Consider the following 21895-nt stretch of genomic DNA (forward strand, 5'->3'; position numbering starts at 1 on the left):
TTATTATCTTCAATTATCTTCTGATCTGGGGGGAAAACTGATTGGATTTTTTTTTTAAAACACTGGCAAGCAAAGGAGCCCGACACTCGCAAGAGAGAATGACGGTGAGGAAAAGAGTGGTAAATTTAAAACGAATGGAGTGAATCCAGACGGAAAGCTTGTTGTTGCTGCTGTTGCCAATATCAAAGATGGCGGAGCGAGTGCTTCAAATTTCGCGGCGGGCCAGGAGGGCAGAGGTGAGAGGTCGGCGGCGGCGTGGTGGGGGGGAGCCACGTGTGTCTGTGTTCAATGATGGCTCGGCTGTGCCGCGCGCTCACCAGGTTGGCCGTCGGGCGGCGCGGAATTACTGGGCGGCAGGGCCAAGGGGCGGGCCCGAGCCTGAGCCCGCGCCCTCCGCCAGGTGCTTGGAGACTCAGCTACAGCACGGCTCCGATCAAAGCGGCTCTGCACCTCCCCAGGATGGACTACCAGGTGAGCCGGGGACGCCGGGGGGTAGTGGTGGGTGGAGGGGAGAATCACCTAACGGTCTCTGCCAGAGCACTTCAGCTAGTCCCACTCTCCCCTCCTAGCCCTGCCACTTTTCTTCCCCTCCACTATTTCAGGTACTTATCCCAATTCCTTCTTTTTGACAATCCACGGTTGAATCTGCCTCCACCACCCTCTGCATTTCCAGATTCTAACCCCTCGACAACCACAGCAACTTGCATTTATCTAGCGTCTTTAACAGGAGTGTTATAAGACAAAACTTTTTTTTGTCACCCAGCCACATAAGGAGAAATGAGGGCAGGTGACCAAAAGCTTGGTCAAAGAGGGAGATTTTAAGGAGAGGTTTAGGGAGGGAATTCCTGAGTTTCGGGCCCAGGTAATACTGCGTAAAAAAAAAAAAAAAGTTTTTCCTCATGTCACCTTTGGTTCTTTTGCCAAGCACCTTAAATCTGCGTCCTCCTGGCTCTCGACCCTTCTCTGCTCCAAGGCGAACAACCCCAGCTGCTCTAGTCTATCCACGTAACTGAAGTCCCTCATCCCTGGAACTTTTCTCGTAAATCTTTTCTGCACCCTCCCTAAGGCCTTCAGAGCAAGCAGAAAGAAGATACTCTGTGTTTGGGGGGTCAGATACTTGGCGTTCGGGGCTAATTTGTGTCGAAGGAGTAACTTTACTTCAGTTGTCTGTCCCTCTCTGTGCTGCTTCTCCCTTTAAATCCTCAGGTTCAAATGCCACTGAAAGCTTTTCCTGTAGTGATCCTCAAGGCCCCTCCTGGGATAGTGACAGGTGCTACAGGCTGGGCAGTGGGCTCCCTTAGAGGTTCCTGCTCAGTTGCTCCATCAATTTGCTGTCAAGTTTGTAATTTGTGGATGGCTTTGAGTTATTCTCTCCCACTCCAGAGACTTGAGCACAAAACTCCAGGCTGACACTCCAGCGCAGTGCTGAGGGAGTGCTGCACTGTTGGAGGTGCCGTCTTTCGGATGAGACGTTAAACCGAGGCCCCGTCTACGCTCTCAGGTGGACATAAATGATCCCATGGCACTATCTCGAAGAAGAGCAGCAGAGATATCCCTGGTGTGCTGCCAATGTTTATCCCTCAACCAACTTCACTAAAACAGATTATCTGGTCATTATCACATTGCTGTTTGTGGGACACTGTATATTACAACAGTGACGACACCTCAAAAGTACTTTGTTGCCTTTGTTCCTCTAGACTTGATTATTCCAACGCACTCCTGGCTGGCCTCCCACGCTCTACCCTACATAAACTTGAGGTTATCCAAAACTCGGCTGCCCGTGTCCTAACTCATACCAAGTCCCGTTCACCCATCACCCCTGTGCTCGCTGACCTACATTGGCTCCCGGTTCAGCAACGCCTCGATTTCAAAATTCTCATCCTTGTTTTCAAATCCCTCCATGGCCTTGCCCCTCCCTATCTCTGTAATCTCCTCCAGCCCCGCCCCCCCGGAGATATCTGCCCTCTAATTCTGGCTTCTTGAGCATCCCTGATTATAATCGCTCAACCATTGGTGTCTGTGCCTTCTGTTGCCTGGGCCCTAAGCTCTGGAATTCCCTGCCTAAACCCCTCTACCTCTCTTTCCTCCTTTAAGACACTCCTTAAAACCTACCTCTTTGACCAAGCTTTTGGTCACCTGCTTTAATAACCTCGGCCCCTATTACTTTTTTACTTATAATTTTTTCCACCCCTTTGTTTTGGTCCTCCTTTCCCCCCCCCCCCCCCCTTTCCTTTTGTTTCTCTCTCTCACCTGGCAGCTGTCTCTTACCTGCCAGTACACTTCACACCTAATCTCAGCTGCCTTTTGTCTCCACGGGCCTATTACCATCTGGTCTGGCTTCGAATACCTTTATTGTCTCTTTTGTTCGATCGCAGCCTTGCCTTCGATCTATTTTCTTTTCTTTCCAGTTTTGAAGAAGGGTTTCGACCCGAAACGTCAACTCAAATTTCTCTCCACGGATGTTGCCTGACCTGCTGAGTTTTTCCAGCATTTTCTGTTGTTATTTCTAATTTCTCCTTATGTGGCTCAGTGTCTTGTAATACTTCTGTGTAGCGCTTTGGGACGTTTTACTACGTTAAAGGCGCTATATAAATACAAGTTGTTATTGTAAAGCGATTTGGGACATCCTGAGGTCGTGAAAGGCGCTATATAAAAGGAAGTCTTTTTTGTTTTGATCACACACATGGGTGAGGCAGTGATGGACTTTCCCCTCCTCCAGTGTCGCTTTGATTATTTTGCTTCATTTCCTCCCCTGGTGGGGGTAGAACTTTGCACCGTGTTGCCCAACTACGGTATTGGTAGGGCACCAGGGGTGGATAGTAAACATACCAGATTCCTGAAAGCTGCTCCATGCGAGATAGGGAGGGGAAAACCAATGCCGAGATTTCCTGACTTCCCTTCTGTGGCTGGGGAATAGTATTTTATTAGACTGTTCCACATGGCATTTGTGATTTCTATTCCCTGTAACAGGATAGGTACACACTTCTTATAACAAAAGCAATCATTTGCATCTGTAGAGCACCTCTGATGTCCCAAGGTGCAAGGGAAAATAGATGCCAAGCCAAAGAAGGAAAGAAAGACTTGTATTTATATAGCACCTTTCACAACCACCGGACGTTTCAAAGCGCTTTACAGCCAATGAAGTACTTTTGAAGTGTAGTCACTGTTGTAATGTGGGAAACGCGGCAACCAATCTGCGCACAGCAAGCTCCCACAAACAGCAATGCGATAATGACTAGATAATCTGTTTGTTATGTTGGTTGAAGGATAAATATTGGCCAGGACACCAGGGATAACTCCCCTACTCTTCTTTGAAATAATGCCGTGGGATCTTTTACGTCCACCTGAGAGAGCAGACATTTAACGTCTCACCCGAAAGACGGCACCTCCAGCACTGCACTGGAGTGTCAGCCCAGCTTTATGTGCTCAAGTCCCTGGACTTGAACCCACAACCTTCTGACTCCGAGGCGAGTGTGCTACCAGCTGAGCCACAGCTGACAAAGAAGGAACGATTAGGAGGGGTAATGAAACGCTTGATCAAAGAGGGTCAATTTTTGAGGCGGAGAGGCGCAGGGATTGAGGGAGGGAATTCCAGACCCAGACGGATGAAGGCATATCCCCCAGCGGTGGGCGAAAGGATGGGGGAATACAAGGCGATAAAATGCAGCCTTGCCTGTGTTGTCCAGATCCTCAGAACAAATATTTTTAAAAAGGAATGGAGAGTCCGCCTCCAGATTCGTGTTGCATTTTTAAAATGACCACAGGCCCTGGAAAATCTTGTGCCTGGGCCCCAATCCCTAGATTCATGATGAGAGTAATAATCCTCCATGCTCCCATTAAAATCTGAGACAGGGAACCGGATGGTTCAGTGCATTTGCATTTTCCCTCTGTAACTTGGATTTGAATCCGGGTTGGACTGATGGGCTGCAAGTCCGCTTTCTGCCTGATATGGAAACCTACTTAAATGTTTCAAGGCACTCTCAACCCAGCATCTATAGGCGTTTTACTCCTTCCACCTCCTCTTCTGAAGGTGCTGAGGTACAGTTCCGTAGAAGACAGTAGCTGCCCACAGATATCTCGCGACCTCTGTGGCGAGAAGTTTGCCTTTTTTGACATTCAGTTGATTTCAGCGTTCTGTAGTGGGAATTCCTAGTGCGCTCTGCTGTGCTGTCAACAAGCTGTCTAAGCAGCCAATCACATTGCAGAATTCTCACGGACAGGAAACGCGAACCTGCTTTTATCCGGACTTTTTAAAAATGTTAGACTGCAAAATAATTTTTATCATAATGGAGAAATTTGACACTCCACAAATATAAAAGTTACCATCTGGTACTTGTGGTTGACTCCTACCTGCCCTCTGGAATGGCCTAGCAAGCCACTCGGTTGTTTCAAGAAGAAGGGTCACCACCACCACCTTCTCGAGGGCAATTAGGAATGGGCAATAAATGCTGGCCTTGCCAGTGACGTCCACATCCCGTGAATAAAAAAAAGAACTTTAGTTATCGGTCGTGTGTGAGATTAGACCGTGTGATTTATTTTTGGAGGCAGCAATTCTACCATCCTGCAATGCCAATATATTTGGACTTTTGAGCTGGTGTTTTCTGGAGCAGGAAGCCCGGTGGATGACCTGTTTGAGCTCCCTTCCTAGCCTGGGGATATTGAGGCAAATTGTAGCACCCTAACTGAGACCAGCAAACTCCTTGCTGGCAGTGCGTTGACCCTGGGGCCTTGCTGGTCTCTATAGCACCTTCTTACTCTGGGTAGTGCAGTTACCTAGTAAGCCACTGCTTGATTGGGAGGGGCATCTTGCTTTCAATTTATTGAGTTCTTAAAGAAAGACAGTCGGCGGGGGAGGATGTAGATTAAATTCCCACTTCTCGGAGTCCTTGAGCTTGGTTATGTTGGTTGGGTGAAGGGGAATGGTTACCAAGCAGCTGTTGGAGGTCTCCAGGTGACTTGCCAAGAGCAGCATTGACTATTGGCTGGAGTATAGAAAAATCGGTGGGGGGTGTAAGGGGTGATGTGTGGGTCAGCTTCGCCTCTGACTTATGAGTGGTTCTAGACCTGGACTTATTTGGGGGTTGTAATGAAATTGCAGCAGACAACTGAATTTGATAAAGAACTTTGGTTTTTATTTGAGAAGGAAAAATACAATACAATAATCTTAACACTCTAATAAAATGGGGAAACACTTCGACATACATGAGGGAAAAATTACAGTAGACAAATACCTCACCCCTCCCAATCCCACCTTACTACAGGAAACTTTGTGATATCCGGCACCGACGGGACCGAGCTGTTGCCGTCCCATCAAAACTGCCGGACAAACCAGCGCTAATGTTAAACATGGGCTCCATATCTAGCAACAAACCCTGTTGCTTAGCAACAGCTTCTAAACAGTAGGCCGTACCTTGCAAGCATCTATGTAGCTTAGCAACAGCTTCAGCTAGACCTTGCAGAGCCTGACTGGTGAAAAAAAACCTAACGAAACGGCTCCTGATTTTTGCCGGTGGATCGAGCATTCCGGACAGTTAACCTCCAGATAAACCAAAGTTTCCTGTAGCTAAGTTGGACTCTAAAGGACCAGGGATAATGCTCACCAAACGCAGGAATAGTTTGTAGAGTGGGAAAAACTTGCAGATCTTCGGTTTCTTCCGAGTTGGTTTCTTGTTGGTCGCGGTGGCCCAGTATTACCTGGTTGGCTTCTGGTAATATTTGGTTGTTGGTTTCGTGGGGCCCTTGGTGCCGCGAGGTATCTGATGATGTGTTACTTCTTCTTCGAGTGAACTGCTTCCAGATGCTTGCTTCTGAAACCGCCGAATTTCGATGGTATTTTAAACTTGAATGATGGGTCTCTCCTTTCTTCTCGAACTGGTTGAACTGTTTCTGTTGAACTCCTGCTGAACTCATTGAACTCATTTCTTGTGGAGACAGGTCTTTAGTTTATACTAATTGAGGCCTGCTTATCTGCCTGCCAAATCAGTCTCGGTTGATTGTTAATTTTTGGTGGGCTTATTTGCATCGATTGGTCCCATTTATTTACAGGAAACTTTTGTTTAACCAGAGGTTAAATGTCCGGAAAGCTCTATCCGCCGGCAAAATTCAGGAGTCGGTTCAGATAAGTTATTTTACTTCTCGTTGCTTTTTTTCTCCAGTCGTGGCTCTGCAAGGTCTAGCTGAAGCTGTTGCTTAGCTACAGAGATGCTTGCAAGATACGCCGACTGTTTTGAAGCTGTTGCTAAGCAACAGGGTTTGTTGCTTCACACGGAGCTCAGAAGCGCCGTATGTTTTAACATTAGCGCTGGTTTCTACAGCAATTTTGATGGAACGGCAACAGCTCGGTCCCGTCAGTGTCGGATACCAGAAAGTTTCCTGTAACTGGTTTCGGGATTGCTTCGAAATTGGTTTAAGTGTGTGAAGTGGTTTTGGATGTCTCTCGGAGTGGTTAAACTGTTGTTTGATTGCCTTCTAATCTTAGATTTCCTTTAAGGCCTTGAAATTCTGTGCAGGTTGGCTGGATGATTTGTTTTATGCATATTTTTAATGGGTCTTGGATCTTAGGTGAGGCTGGTTTTTCATTGATTTATTGTTTGAATGTAAATTCCTGGATAGGACCCAAGTTTGGTTTACTGTTTCTCCCAGACAGTTTGGCTACCTCGAATATCCAAAACTGTTCCTTTGCAGAGGTCGATCCCACATTCAAATGCCAAGTCTGTGTTTAATCTTTGAATCCTCCTGCTAGGCCCAACCATGCATTTTATCTTCCAGGTTTCTTTTGCAAGGGTCCAAAATTGTTTTTTTTAACAGGGCCATCATTCCGTTTTGGGGTTCTGCTAAATTTTGCGAATCTTACAGGGGCGGGGTGTGAATCCCATGAAGCAAACAAAGCACTGGGGTTTATTTCTAGAGGGATAGAATTGAAAAGCAGAGAAGTTATGTTAAACTTGTACAGAACCTTGGTTAGACCACGCTTGGAGTACTGTGAACAGTTCTGGTCTCCATATTACAAAAAGGATATAGAGCCACTGGAGAAGGTGCAAAAAAAGATTTACTAGAATAATACCAGAACTGAGAGGTTGTAACTATCAGGAAAGATTGATCAGGCTAGGCCTCCTTTCTCTGGAAAAGAGAGGACTGACGAGTGACCTGATAGAGGTGTTTAAGATTATGAAAGGGTAGAAGTAGAGAAGATGGCCTGGATTTTGCAGTGGGTAATGATGGCGAACTGTCAGCATTCACTGTTATTACCCCTCTGAAACTGATCACGGCGTCAGGATTTAGCGCATGCGCATCTAAACCCAGAATTCCTGAAGTTGCGGCCAGTCATTCACTTTTCCGACACAGGCTGTGCTGTGGACCGCCCCCACCCCCGTCCCTCCATAGCCAACAATCAGTGAAATCAATAAAACTGACGAAAACATGGGCTTTTCCATGCTAATATCGCTGTTAAATATCCCATTAAATATTAAGCCTTGTTGGAATTGGTGTAATTGAGGTTTTAATAGAGTAAAGACTGCTAAATAAATGTTCTGGCCCTGAAAAATGGTAACTTTTATATTTGTGGAGTGTCAAATTTCTCCATTATGGTAAAATGTTAGACTGCAAAATAATTTTTTTTAAAGTCTGGATAAAAGCAGGTTCTCGTTTCCTGTCTGTGAGAATTCTGCAATGTGATTGGCTGCTTAGACAGCTTGTTGACATCACAGCAGAGCGCACTAGGAATTCCCACTACAGAACACTGAAATCAATTGAATGTCAATTGGACAGGTTGGGTGATTGGGCAGATGCATGGCAGATGCAGTATAATGTGGATAAATGTGAGGTTATCCACTTTGGTGTCAAAAACAGGAAGGCAGATTATTATCTGAACGGCAATAGATTGGGAGAAGGGGAAGTGCAACGAGACCTGGGTGTCCTTGTGCACCAGTCGCTGAAGGTAAGCATGCAGGTTAAGAAGGCAAATGGCATGTTGGCCTTCGTAGCGAGAGGATTCGAGTACAGGAACAAGGATGTCTTGCTGCAGTTGTACAGGGCCTTGGTGAGACCACACCTTGAGTATTGTGTGCAGTTTTGGTCGCCTTATCTGAGGAAGGATGTTCTTGCCATGGAGGGAGTGCAGTGAAGATTCACCAGACTGATACCTGGGATGGCAGGAATGACGTATGAGGAGAGATTGGGTCGATTGGGCTTATACTCACTGGAGTTTAGACGAATGAGAGGGGATCTCATTGAAACTTACAAAATTCTAACAGGACTGGACAGACTAGATGCCGGAAGGATGTTCCCGATGGTCGGGGAGTCCAGAACCAGGGGTCACAGTCTAAGGATAAGGGGTAAGCCATTTGGGACAGAGATGAGGAGGAATTTCTTCACCCAGAGAGCGGTGAACCTGTGGAATTCTCTACCACAGAAGGCAGTTGAGGCCAATTCATTAAATATATTCAAGAAGGAGTTAGATATATTTCTTAAGGCTAAAGGGATCAAGCGATATGGGGAGAAGGCAGGGACAGGTTACTGAATTTGGATGATCAGCCATGATCTCATTGAATGGCGGAGCAGGCTCGAGGGGCCGATTGGCCTACTCCTGCTCCTATCTTCTATGTTTCTATGTCAAAAAAGGCAAACGCCTCGCCACAGAGGTTGCGAGATATCTGTGGACAGCTTTCTTCGCGGCAAGCGCCTTTGCTTCGCTGCTGACTGCAAATTACGACCACAGTTTCACACTTGCGGAGGAGACCAGAACAAGGGGCCATAAATATAAGATAGTCACTAATAAATCTAATGGGGAATTCAGGAGAAACGTCTTCGCCCAGTGAGTGGTTGGTGTGTGGAACTCGCTACCACAGCGAGTAGTTGAGGCGACGAGCATAGATGCTTTTAAGGGGAAGCTGGATAAACACGAGGGAGAAGGGAACCGAAGGATATGTTGATGGGGTGAGATGAAGGAGGGTGGGAGGAGGCTCGTGTGGAGCATAAACACCGGCACGGACCAGTTGGGCCGAATGGCCCGTTCCTGTGCTGTAAACTCTATGTAATACTCGGGTGTCTGCACTCACTGGAGTTTACTGTGTAAGAGCAGCGGAGCGTATACGAATCCAGCAAGACACCATCCAAGGTTTCCAAACAGGTTAATCCAGATGCACATCCCAAAGTTAATGATAGACTGAGTAGAATATGAGGATCGCTCAAAAGCCTGCATAAGTAAAATGCGTTGGCTGTGCACCAAGTGGCATGAGGTAATAAACACGAGTTCCATTTAGGTGTATCTGAATTTGGAAACACTTGTTTATTGTTACAGACGATGCTGACGGACTTTGTTACATAGTTGCTGGCTGCCCTGTGGTCCCCTCGCTCGTGTGTGAACCCTGACGTCCACACTTTACAACAAGGATCATCGGATGGCAGTCAGGAGTGGGATAGTTGTCTCCTAATTCCACCCCCCCCCGCCCGCAATCAGTTGTGATCCCCCATCCCAGGCTAAGATCAGTTCATTTAGCACGGACCAACAGTCAAACCTGGTCTGTATGTGTTGGCATCAAAGCTATAAAGGGAGCATAAAACGCCTTGTGTGAACAAAATGATACAAGTTAAAATGTATACTTTCTTAACCTCCAGGTTCTGGTTTCTCTCCGCATTCCCTGGATGAGGGGGTCAGGCAGGTGGACCTTCTTCCAGGCTCTGTCAGTGCCAGCACATATTGTTAGCTGACTCCCTTCCATACTCTTTTAACAAGCCCCTCAAAACACCTCACCGCCCCCCCCACCCCCCAAATCTCCCTTGTGGTTGCCCAAGATACTGCGCTGTATGTGATAGTGTATCAGCAGGCATTACAGCTCCCTCGATGCCTCAGTAGTTAACCCCCTGCTGTACTGTTAAAATATATATATATTATATGATTGTGTGTGTATATATTATATTATATACGTTGCGTTGATTTTCCTGCGGCATTGTTTCTGGAGCACTCAAAGACCTCGCTAAGAAGGCCCTATTCAGCCTGCGCCTCACAAACAACCTGACGACTCCCAGTGATGCAGAGTCACAGAGTGCCCACAGCGCCTGGTCTGCACTCAAGGCCTCCATAATCAGCACCTGTGAAGAGACGCTCGGTCACTCGACCAGGAAACACCAAGACTGGTTCGACAAGAATGACCAGGAGATGCAGGAGCTAATAAGCCGCAAGTGCAAGGCATTCCTGATCTGGAAACAGCAACACAACTCGAGAGCAAGAAAGCAGCTCTACAGTCGCCTGAAGGCCGAGGTCCAACAACAAACTCGCGACCTAAAGAACAGATGGTGGGTGGAGAAAGCGCAGGAGATGTAGCAGCTAGCCGACAACTACGACGTGCGTGGATTCTTTAGCGCAGTCAAGACCATCTATGGCCCAAGCACCCAAGGTCCTACTCCACTGCGGGCCAAGAACGGAGAGGTACTCATCAAGGACAGGGAGGCAGTCAGTGCCTGCTGGAAGGAGCACTTCGAAGATCTCCTTAACTGAGACTCTGTCCTCAACTCCATCCCGCAGCATGCTACCCGCCACCATCCCAGCACAACCCCAGCCCGGCATGAGGTTGAAAAGGCCATCTGACAACTGAAGAACAACAAGGCTTCAGGAGCAGATGGAATCCCTGCTGAGGCACTAAAGCATAGTGGAGAAGCACTATTGGCGCGAATTCATGAACTAATTTCTCTTATCTGGAAGGAGGAGAGCATGCCAGGGGATCTCCGAGATGCCGTAATTGTAACCATCTTCAAGAAAGGTGACAAGTCCGATTGCGGTAATTACAGAGGAGTTTCCCTGCTGTCTACCACAGGGAAAGTGATCGCAAGAATTTTCCTCAGTCGCCTTCTCCCAGTGCCTGAAGAGCTCCTCCCAGAGTCGCAATGTGGATTCCGCCCACTAAGGGGCACAATGGACATGATCTTCACCACACGCCAATTACAAGAGAAATGCAGGGAACAGCACCAACCGCTGTACATGGCCGCCTTTGATCTCACAAAGACCTTTGACACTGTTAACCGTGAGGGATTATGGAGTGTCCCCCTCAAATTTGACTGCCCTCAAAAGTTTGTCACCATCCTCCGCCTGCTTCACGACAACATGCAAGCCGGGATCCTGACCAATTGTTCCACCACAGACCCAATTCACGTACGAACCGGGGTCAAGCAAGGCTGTGTCATCGCATCAACGCTCTTCTCGATCTTCCTTGCTGCAATGCTCCATCTTACCCTCAGTAAGCTCCCCGCTGGAGTGGAGCTAATTTTCAGAACAAACGGGAAACTGTTCAACCTCCGTCGCCTCCAGTCCAGATCCAAGGTCGTCCCATCCTCTGTCGTCGAATTACAGTATGCAGACGACGCTTGCATCTGCGCTCACTCGGAGGTCGAACTCCAAACCATCGTCAACACCTTCACCGAAGCGTACAAGAGCATGGGCCTTACACTAAACAACCGTAAGACAAAGGTCCTCTACCAACCTGCCCCCGCCACACAGTACTGCCCCCCCCCCCCCCCCCCCGATTATCAAAATCCACGACAAGGCCTTGGACAACATGGACCACTTTCCATACCTCTGGAGCCTACTGTCAACAAGGGCAGACGTCGATGACTAAGTCCAACACCGCCTTCAGTGTGCTAGTGCAGCCTTCGGTCGCCTGAGGAAGAGAGTGTTTGAAGACCAGGACCTCAAACCCAGCACCAAGCTCATGGTCTACAGAGCAGCAGTGATATCCGCCCTCCTGTATGCCTCAGAGACATGGACCGTGTACAGCAGGCAGCTCAAAGCACTGGAGAGGTACCACCAACGCTGCCTCTGCAAGATCCTACAAATTCATTGGCAGGATAGGCACACCAATGTCAGTGTTCTCGCTCAGGCCAACATCCCCAACATTGAAGCTTTGACCACGCTCGATCAGCTCTGATGGACGGGTCACATCGTCTGCATGCCTGATACGAGACTCCCAAAACAAGCGCTCTACTTGGAGCTCCAGCACGGCAAGAGAGCCCCAGGTGGGCAGAGGAAACGCTTCAAGGACACCCTCAAAGCCTCCTTGAAAAAGTGCAACATCCCCACTGACACCTGGGAATCCCTGGCCCAAGACCGCACAAAGTGGAGAAGAAGCATCCGGGAAGGCACCGAACACCTCGAGTCTCTTCGCCGGGAGCAAGCGCAAACAGCGGAAGGAGCGCACGTCAACCACCGTCTGCCCCACCTGTGACAGAGACTGTAGGTCCCGCATTGGACTCGTCCGTCACCTGAGAACTCATTTTTAATGTGGAAGCAAGTCATTCTCGGTTCCGATAATATATATATATAATGGATATCCAGGAGTGTGTTACAGACTGAAATCTAATCGTGGGGTTCGGATTATATTTTCATGAGCACTTATCTTCCCTTTGGTATTACATTGCAGCTATGGAGCCCCTCCCTGGTGTCTGCAATGTGTAATTTGTGCTCTTGTGTTGTCACTGGACATATTAGGGCAAATCGCACGTAAGCCACTTTAACACTGATTATCTTTCACTTTTCAGTTCTGTGAAAGCCTTGCACCCGAAGTGTTAACTCATCTCTTGCTTTTAACAGGTGCCCGCCCTCGCTCACCCCCCCCCCCCCCCCCCCAGACTTGCTGTGTATTTGCAACAGTGTCCGTTTTAATTACACTTTGAACTCGATGAGGCTCTTTGTTGATGGCTTCAGGTTGCTCCCAGTAATACGACCAACAGCAGCTCCAGTGTCAGACTGATAACCGCCAGTAATCTGTAACTGTACGGCTGGGACATGGTGTGAAAGTTCCACACTTCCAGAATTTGGATTTACGTTGTCCAGGTGTGTGGAGTTGGAGAACTGTGACAGTTCTGGCTGTCGGTGTAACCCCTCAGTCCGTGCGACTGCTGCTGATCATTTCCTTTTTGAGTGGAAACGTGTCAGGTGACCCTTTTGTGTTCAGTAATAGTGGAAGGGAGGACAGGGTGGGTAGGGGCCCAAGTGTGTGCCCTCTCCATTTTGCCTTTCCAGAGGGCATTGCTGGTGCCTGGTGTGATGCTGCCTTGTGAAGTCGCCTTTTTTAAGCTTCCAAGCCACAGAAGAAGACAGGCCGAATGGCCTCCTGTGCTGTACTATTAAGAAGCGGTGAGACCGATTTTGATTTTTGTTTTTTTTTAGTTGGCCCATGTCTTTTGTGTTTGATTCCAGGATGCAGTACAGGCTCTCAACACCCTGCAGACTAATGCCAGCACCCTGGAGCAGATCCGGCGGGAGCAGGAGCGCGGCCGGACGCAGGGCACTCTGGAAGCAATGAAATCCTTCGTGTATCGAGCTGGCCTGACGGTAACGGCTTTGCGCTTTTGTTTATTGAGTGGGGAGATTCAGGTCCAGACACCTCGCCAACCACCCACCCAAATGGTTGCTTTCCAATCCAGGCATCCAGTCAACCCATCGCGCTGTGGGTGGGGCAGGGCAATTTGCCAGGTGGATCCACCTCTGCCATTCTTGCGTGCTCCTTGAAGGCAGTGACCTGGGAGCAAGAGATGTGATGGGAGAAGGAAGGCAGAGGGTGGAAACTATCTGGGTCTGTGGTGAGTGGGCTGGGATGACGGGGGCACTACAGTCGACCTCAGTGTATCTGGGCGGCAAGAGAGGGGAAAATCAACTAGGGTTTTCTGCTTCTGAGCATAGTTCAGTTATACCCGCTGGTAAGCATGTAGGTGTGGGCATTGGTTGGCAGAATAACCTATTCATTCTCCAGACTGTCACATGAAGAATGGCCATTTAGGTACCCCAGGGCAATGGGATCTGTGCGACTGAACCTTACTGGAGTCAGCACCTTCAGGGCGGGTGGGGAAATGAAAGATGGCACGCGCCCCAATCTAACAGATCCTCATCAGAGCGGTTCCGCGATTGACGTGATTGGTGCTCTCTTGTTAGAAGCTGCATTGTTCCAATAACCCTGTGTCTTTTCTTTTGTCCGCTGGTAGATCGAGGAGCTGGACCAGCTCGCTATCATCCACGTGACCGGGACAAAGGGCAAGGTCAGTCCCTAACTGAAAGTAAATGGATTTAAGAAGGATCGAGGCAGCCAGAAATATTTCTGTGTACCGTGCGATCTGTCTTCATTAAGGAAGAGGATGCTGCCATAGACATAGTGAAGGAGGATGTAGTGGAGACACTTGATAGGATAAAAATTGATAAAGAAGAGGTATTAGAAAGGCTGGCTGTACTTAAAGAAGATAAATCACCAGGAGTGGATGGGATGCATCCTAGGATGCTGAGGAAATTGAGGGCGGAAATTGCGGAGGTATTGGCCACAATCTTCCAATCCTCCATAGATACGGGGGCGGTGCCAGAGGACTACAGAATTGCAAATGTTACACCATTGTTCAAAAAAGGGTGTAACGATAAACCCAGCAACTACAGGCCAGTCAGTTTAACCTCGGTAGTGGGGAAGCTTTTAGAAACAGTAATCAGGGACAAAATTAACAGTCACTTGGATGGGTGTGGATTAATTAAGCCAGCACGGATTTGTTAAAGGCAAATCGTGTTTAACCAACTTGATCGAGTTTTTTGATGAGGTAACAGAGAGGGTTGATGAGGGAAATGTGGGTGACGTAGTGTACATGGATTTCCAAAAGGCGTTCGACAAAGTGCCACATAATAAGCTTGCCAGCAAAGTTGAAGCTCATGGAATAAAAGGGACAGTGGCAGCATGGATACGGAATTGGCTAAGTGACAGGAAACAGAGAGTAGTGGTGAACGGTTGTTTTTCGGACTGGAGGAAGCTATACAGTGGTGTTCCCCAGGGGTCGGTTCTAGGACCACTGCTTTTCTTGATATATATTAATGACTTGGATGTGGGTGTACAGGGCACAATTTCAAAATTTGCAGATCAGACAAAACTTGTAAGTATAGTGAACAGTGAGGAGGAGAGTGATAGACTTCAGGAAGACGTAGACAGGCTGGTGGAATGGGTGGACATGTGGCAGATGAAATTTAACGCTGTGAAGTGTTACATTTTGGTAGAAAGAACGAGGAAAGGACTTATAAACTAAATGGTACAATCCTAAAGGGGGTTCACGAACAGAGGGACCTGGGGAGTATGTGTGCACAAATCGTTGAAGGTGGCAGGGCAGGTGAGAAAGCAGTTAAAAAGGCTTACGGGATATTGGGCTTCAGAAATAGAGGTATAGAGTACAAAAGTGTGGAAATTATGATGAACCTGTATAAAACACTGGTTCGGCCCCAACTGGAGTACTGTGTCCAATTCTGGGCACCACACTTTAGGAAGGATGTGAAGGCCTTAGAGAGGGTGCAGAAAAGATTTACAAGAATGATTCCAGGAATGAGGGACTTCAGTTATGTTGATAGACTGGAGAAGCTGGGGTTGTTCTCCTTGGAGCAGAGAAGATTGAGAGGAGATTTGATACAGGTGCTCAAAATCATGAGGGGTCTGGACAGTGTAGATAGACAGAAACTGTTCCCATTGGCAGAAGGGTCAAGAACCAGAGGACACAGGTTTAAGATGATTGGCTAAAGAACCAAAGGCGACATGAGGAAAATCTTTTTTACTCAGCGAGTGGTTAGGATCTGGAATGCGCTGCCTGAAAGGGTGGTGGAGGCAGACTCAATGTTATCTTTCAAAAGGGAGTTGGATAAGTATCTGAAGGGAAAAAAATTGGAAGGGTTACGGGGAAAGGGCAGGGGAGTGGGATTAGCTGAGAGCCGGCATGGGCCCAACGGGCTGAATGGCCGTCTTCTGTGCTGTAACCATTCTGTGATTCGTGGTCTGTTCTCTTTTACACGGACACAGCCGGGAAAACACTGAAATTCTGAGGGTTTTAGACCTGGAGCAGCGGACTAATGTGCTGGGGCTCCAGGCTGAGGGATGTCCCCTCGGTTTCTCTCCCATGTAAGCTTCCTGATTTTTAAAAATTCATTCATGGGATGTGGGCGTCACTGGTAAGGCCAGTATTTATTGCCCATCCCTAATTGCCCTTGAGAAGATGGTGGTGAGCCGCTGCAGTTGTTTCTTGTAGCGGTTTAATACAATTAGGCATTTTCAGAAGGCAGTTAAGAGTCAACCACATTGCTGTGGGTCTGGAGTCACATATAGGCCAGACCGGGTAAGGACGGCAGATTTCCTTCCCTAAAGGAAGTGAACCAGATGGGTTTCACCATTACCGATACTAGCCTTTATTCCAGATTAATTAACTGAATTTAAATTCCCCAGCTGCCGTGGTGGGATATTAACTCATGTCTCCGGATCATTAGACTAGTCCAGTAACACTACCACTTAAGCTACCGTACCCTGTTGAAGGTGGAGCAGTGCAGAGCCTCGGGACTTCTTGGACGGTGGGCGGGGGAATCGCTCTCGGCCACTCGCTCCTGGTGGCTCGGCGAAGAGTGGGATTGGCAAAAGCTTTGACAGTTTGCTTCCCAGTGTCTCATCTGAGGAATAGTGGGTGATGTGGCAGACCTGAGGGGAGGTGGGGCAGGGCGGATCGAAAAAAGGAATGAATGCAAATCTCTCTTTTACTGCTGTAATGGACAGCCCACTCCCCCCCTGTGACAAAGGAAATGTTGGGACAGTGTGTGTGAGGACAAGAGGTAGCGGGCAGGATCATTTGATGAATTCTTTCGCCTCTTATCAGTATTGGTCAGCAGTGTGAAGCTCTTGGTGTCGGGAGCCTCTCTACAATCATTGCTATCTTTCTGTTAATTATTATTATTTAAAGAAGGAACTTGCATTTATACCACATCTTTCATGGCCTCGGGATGTCCCAAAGCACTTCACAGACAACAAATTACTTTTGAAGTGCAGTCACCGTTGTTTTGTAGGCAAACGGAGCAGCCAATTTGCACACAGCAAGGTCCCACAAACTGCAAGGAGATCTTAATTTACATCTATCCCCGGTAAGGTACAGTGCTTCCTTAATAAGGTGGCATCTGGTTTTTAAGTGCTGTTCAAATCTTGAATAAGGACTACGATGACAGAAATCGGGGTTCTCTCCCGCTGTAGGGGTTTGTGCTTAGGGTTAAACGTGGTCTTCTCTTACAGACCAGCACTTCTCCAGAAGTCTACGTATGTTCCAGTGATTTTTGTTGTTGTTTCTTTTGTTCTGTTGTTGATGTCCGTGTTGGTGACCGGAGTTTTCGTTTGTTTATTTTAGGGCTCAACATGTGCGTTTTGTGAAAAGATATTACGCGGTTATGGATTAAAGACGGGGTTCTACAGGTAAGGATGAGCGTCGTTCTAAACTCGCGTGTCTCCGTGTGTTTAAACACTTAATAACGTCTGGGTGACGGGGAGGGTTAGTGTTCTATTTTTGTGGGCTTTTACACGCGATCATTTCATTGTACAGGAAACTCTTTTAACCGGCACCTAAATATCCGGAAATCTCTTTTAACCGGCAAAATTCAGGAGTAGGTTCAGGTAAGTTTTACTATATATTAGTGGCCGTGTAACCGGGGTTCCTGCACCTGTGGCCGTGTAACTGGGGTTCCTGGATCTGTGGCCGTGTAACCGGGGTTCCTGGATCTGTGGCCGTGTAACCGGGGTTCCTGGATCTGTGGCCGTGTAACTGGGGTTCCTGGATCTGTGGCCGTGTAACCGGGGTTCCTGGATCTGTGGCCGTGTAACCGGGGTTCCTGGATCTGTGGCCGTGTAACCGGGGTTCCTGGATCTGTGGCCGTGTAACCGGGGTTCCTGGATCTGTGGCCGTGTAACCGGGGTTCCTGGATATGTGGCCGTGTAACCGGGGTTCCTGGATCTGTGGCCGTGTAACCGGGGTTCCTGGATCTGTGGCCGTGCAACCGGGGTTCCTGGATCTGTGGCCGTGTAACCGGGGTTCCTGGATCTGTGGCCGTGTAACCGGGGTTCCTGGATCTGTGGCCGTGTAACCGGGGTTCCTGCACCTGTGGCTGTGCAACAGGGTCTCCTGGATCTGTGGCCGTGTAACCGGGGCTCCTGCACCTGTGGCCGTGTACGGGGCTTTCGTACCTTGGTAAGTATACCTCTCTGTAATCCGGACTTTTTGATCAACCGGCACCACGCCGGTCCTGTCGGTGCCGGATAAAAAAGCGTTTCCTGTATTCAGCATCACAGACCTAAACCCCGCTCCAGCCGCAGATAAGCACTTGCTCCCTATGACCTGGGGTTGAACACAGACCCTTTGTCGCTGTACGCCCGCTGTTGGATGTATCTCGTGATGCCATGTCATTTCTGCACAAAGTGGAAGAATAAACAGATCGTGGCTTAAGACTACAAATTAATATCAGATTTATTGAACGGTAAAGGTGTAATTGCACAATAAACTTATAATAACAAAAACTTGCATTTATATAGCACCTTTAACATAAGAAATTAAAAATGTTATTATTCCTCACTGGAATATTGAAGACAACAAAAAATGCTTCTTGTGCTCTCATGCTCAACGTCAAACCAACTCAACATATGCTCCCGATAAGCTTGTGTTTCTTTTTGTGCTACCACAGTCAGCTTGTTGTTGGCTACAGACTGGAGGCTGACTGGCAGAAGGTGATCCAGATATAGATGCTGGGTCAATTGAAATTTTCCAGACAGAGAGATAATATTTTGTTGAATAAGGGTGTCCAGGGATATGGAACAAAGATGGGTAAATGGAGTTGAGGTATGGATCAGCCATGGTCTAATTGAATAGCGGAACAGGCTCGAAGGGCTGAAAGGCCTACTCCTGCTTTTATGGTCTTAAACACCAATCAGAAAACCCTTTGACGATATATCGTAACAAAACCCGTTAAAAATGTGTGTCTCGTAACTACGTTAGGTGGTCAGCTACTCACAGATTCAGAATTATGTTTTCCCACTCGGGTACAGCTGCCACTTACAGTAGGGTTCAGTGAACACATCACTCAGCCGGTCTGCCTGTACCTGCCCGATGTGTCAATCTGACCAGATTGAATCGACTGACACCCAGGCAGATGGACATTGAGAAACGTTGCATAGGGGTAATGTCCTTGAAAGGACCTTTCGCGTATCAGACCGTAGTGTGTATTCTCCTGGGCTTGGGGGAAGGAGCTGGGAGTACCTAGCATTTAGAGTGACTGCTAGACTCCTGTGGCAAAGAAGTTGAAGTACACAGATTTCTTGTTAGAAATGTTAATCTGTCACAGGGACAGAGCACTTTCACTTCTGGGATTTGGGTTCAGATCCAGCCTAGACTGAAAGTCTCCTTAGGCCGGAGGGGTAACGGCCTCCTCCGTTTGCTGGCTGTAAAGGTCTTGAGTTTAGACTGTCTCAGCCCAGTTCCTAGGGGGGCACACCACAAACGCTGTCGTAACTTGGCCTTGATAATCTCACTTGGAGGCCACAGGGTTCATGGCGTGGGAAATGGGTAAAATCATGTTGGGTACGGTAAGAGTGGGGGTTGGTGGGGGGGGTTAAGGCACATTCCTGGGGGCAGTGTGGAGGCAGCATTACTCTGCATCTGGCCTGAGCTGTGTCTGGGATGCTCGAGGCTAATACTAGAGAAGCTAATCATCTCGTGAACTGATTATGAAACGAGGCTGAAGCTCCCCCTAAATCATCCCCAAACAGTCACGGGTTTGTGCTGGTTCGCCAAGCCTGTCGTGGGAGCTTATTTCTGGACAGCTGGACGATTGTGTTACTCATGGCTCCAGTTGTTTGAAAAATGGATTCTTTCCACTTTGTCATGGGTGGTGGAATTGCACTGTTGAAGATTTGTGTCAGGAGTTTCTGGTATTTAATACTGTTCTATTTAGAGAGAGAGTCACAAGGCAGTAATTGATTACTATCTCTGTTTAAAAAAAAAACTCATTCACTTATTCCTTTTTTTTCATTCTTTCCTTTTCTTTTTTTCTTTCTCTCATTCTCTTTCACTCCTCATTCTCTTTCTCTCATTTCTCCTCTCTCTCTTTCTCTCTCCTGCTTTCTCTCTCTCCTGCTCTCGTTTTCTCTCTCCCTTCCCATGATGCGTGTTTGGCTGCCTGGTTTCTTTTCCCCGCCTTGTCACTCCTCATTTATCCTGTTTTCTCCCTCTGTCCACCTGCTCGCATGGGCACTTTTTCTCTGTTGTCTGCTCTCACGCTGTCTTCCCCTGTCTGCCTGTTTACAGCTGGTGTGTTCTAACCATCTTCTCTTGTAAACAGCTCCCCACACCTGGTACAAGTAAGGGAGAGAATCAGGATTAATGGCAAACCAATCAGCAAAGACCTCTTTACAAAGTACTTCTGGCATGTGTACAACCGATTGGATGAAACTAAGGTAAGCTGGGTTTGTGCCTTCTGGGTATTGTGACTGTTCTCAGTCTGTGCATTTTTTCACTTGCTTTTTTTTACTCTAGGCTGTCTGCAAAAATGGATAATTTCTGTTTATTTAAAATGTCTCTGTTGCTGAAGGATATTTCTTGGCCTGTATTAGGGTGCCGTGATGATTATACACTGCAGCCAATGAGAGACTCTCTGGGTTTCTCTTTTATTCATTCTTGGGATGTGGGCGTCGCTGGCATGGCCAGCATTTATTGCCCATCCCTAATTGCCCTTGAGAAGGTGGTGAACCGCTGCAGTCCGTGTGGTGAAGGTACTCCCACAGTGCTGTTAAGGAGGGCGTTCCAGGATTTTGACCCAGCGACGATGAAGGAACGGCGATATATTTCCAAGTCCGGGTGGTGTGTGACTTGGAGGTGAGGCTGTTCCCATGCGCCTGCTAGGTGGTAGAGGTCGCGGGTTTGGGAGGTGCTGCCGAAGAAGCCTTGGCAAGTTGCTGCAGTGCATCTTGTAGATGGTACACACTACAGCCAGGGTATGCCGGTGGTGGAGGGAGTGAATGTTTAAGGTGGTGGATGGGGTGCCAATCAAGCGAACTGCTTTGTCCTGGTGGGTGTAATGACCTAAAACAAATTGTTAGGTATGCCAAACAGCAACAACAACAACTTGCATTTATATAGCGCCTTTAAATTAGTAAAACGTCCCAAGGCCCTTCAGAAACAACATTTGATTGAATTCCACAACTGGAACTAAAACACAATCGTGGAAGGCAATGCACTGTCGTCTTGGTGACGTTCCCTGCAGTTCATGTATTGTCCCGGTGTGGGATGTGTGCCACCGTCCCGGTGTGGGATGTGCGCCCCCGTCCCGGGTGTGATGTGCGCTCGGGCCTGTGAATTGCCCATTGGGCTGCAGACTGTAGTTTGTGTAGACTGTGCCACTTTGAGCATTTAACTAGAGTTGTGAGGCTGTGCTGAGCTGAAGCTTCTTGTGCCCAGGAGTGTGTGACTCCGTTAACAGTATAACGCATGGCGGGGGGGTGCTTGCTGATGGGTTGGTTGTAAATGATTCTAGAATCACCTCTAATCCAACGCCTTGTTTTTCTCTTTGTCTCGATGCCGTGCCCAGGCTGCTGACTCCGGGGCCATGCCCGCATACTTCCGCTTTCTCACCATCCTCGCCTTCCACATCTTCCTGCATGAAAAGGTAACCTGGTTAGCTCTGCGTCATCACATTTAGTCCGGAGGGAGAACACGGGTTCAAGTGATGCCACCCTCGCCAGTGGCTGAGTGACCTGTTGCCCAGTCCTGCGGGACCATTAGACACTGCCTGTCAATGGCCTGCAAGATGGACGGGCAGCTCGATTCACAGGCTCATGGCTGCAGATTGGAGCTCCATTGACTGGGGCCTGGCAGCGGGTTGGCCCTGCTTTATTGTGAAGAAGCAGTGTTTAGACGTGGGGGGTGGTGGTGGTGCGGTGCGGTTAGTATCCATAAATCAGCAGAACTGTTAACATATTATTTGAACATACTGATGGGTACAGTTTTCTGTAAATTAACAAAATATTAAGTAATCTGAGTTTCACTCTTTTATATTCCCTTCAGGTTGACCTGGCAATAATAGAGGTCGGAATTGGTGGAG

General features: G+C 48.0%; 1 protein-coding gene across 1 annotated transcript in view; it reads left to right on the plus strand.

Annotated features, from left to right (window-relative positions):
* The first annotated feature begins 254 nt into the window (after positions 1–254).
* fpgs (folylpolyglutamate synthase) overlaps positions 255–21895 on the plus strand; it is a 65097-nt gene continuing 43456 nt past the window's right edge. The window contains exons 1-7 of the mRNA XM_085965487.1: positions 255–471; positions 13190–13324; positions 13972–14025; positions 17161–17225; positions 20138–20252; positions 21383–21460; positions 21859–21895. Of these exons, the coding sequence (XP_085821613.1) occupies positions 289–471; positions 13190–13324; positions 13972–14025; positions 17161–17225; positions 20138–20252; positions 21383–21460; positions 21859–21895 (667 nt within the window). The 5' untranslated portion in view covers positions 255–288. The remainder of the gene's footprint in view (positions 472–13189; positions 13325–13971; positions 14026–17160; positions 17226–20137; positions 20253–21382; positions 21461–21858) is intronic.

The sequence above is a fragment of the Somniosus microcephalus genome, chromosome 23 (assembly GCF_052327205.1).
Source record: "Somniosus microcephalus isolate GS21.2 chromosome 23, FLI_Smic_1.0, whole genome shotgun sequence".
Taxonomy (NCBI): Eukaryota; Metazoa; Chordata; class Chondrichthyes; order Squaliformes; family Somniosidae; genus Somniosus; species Somniosus microcephalus.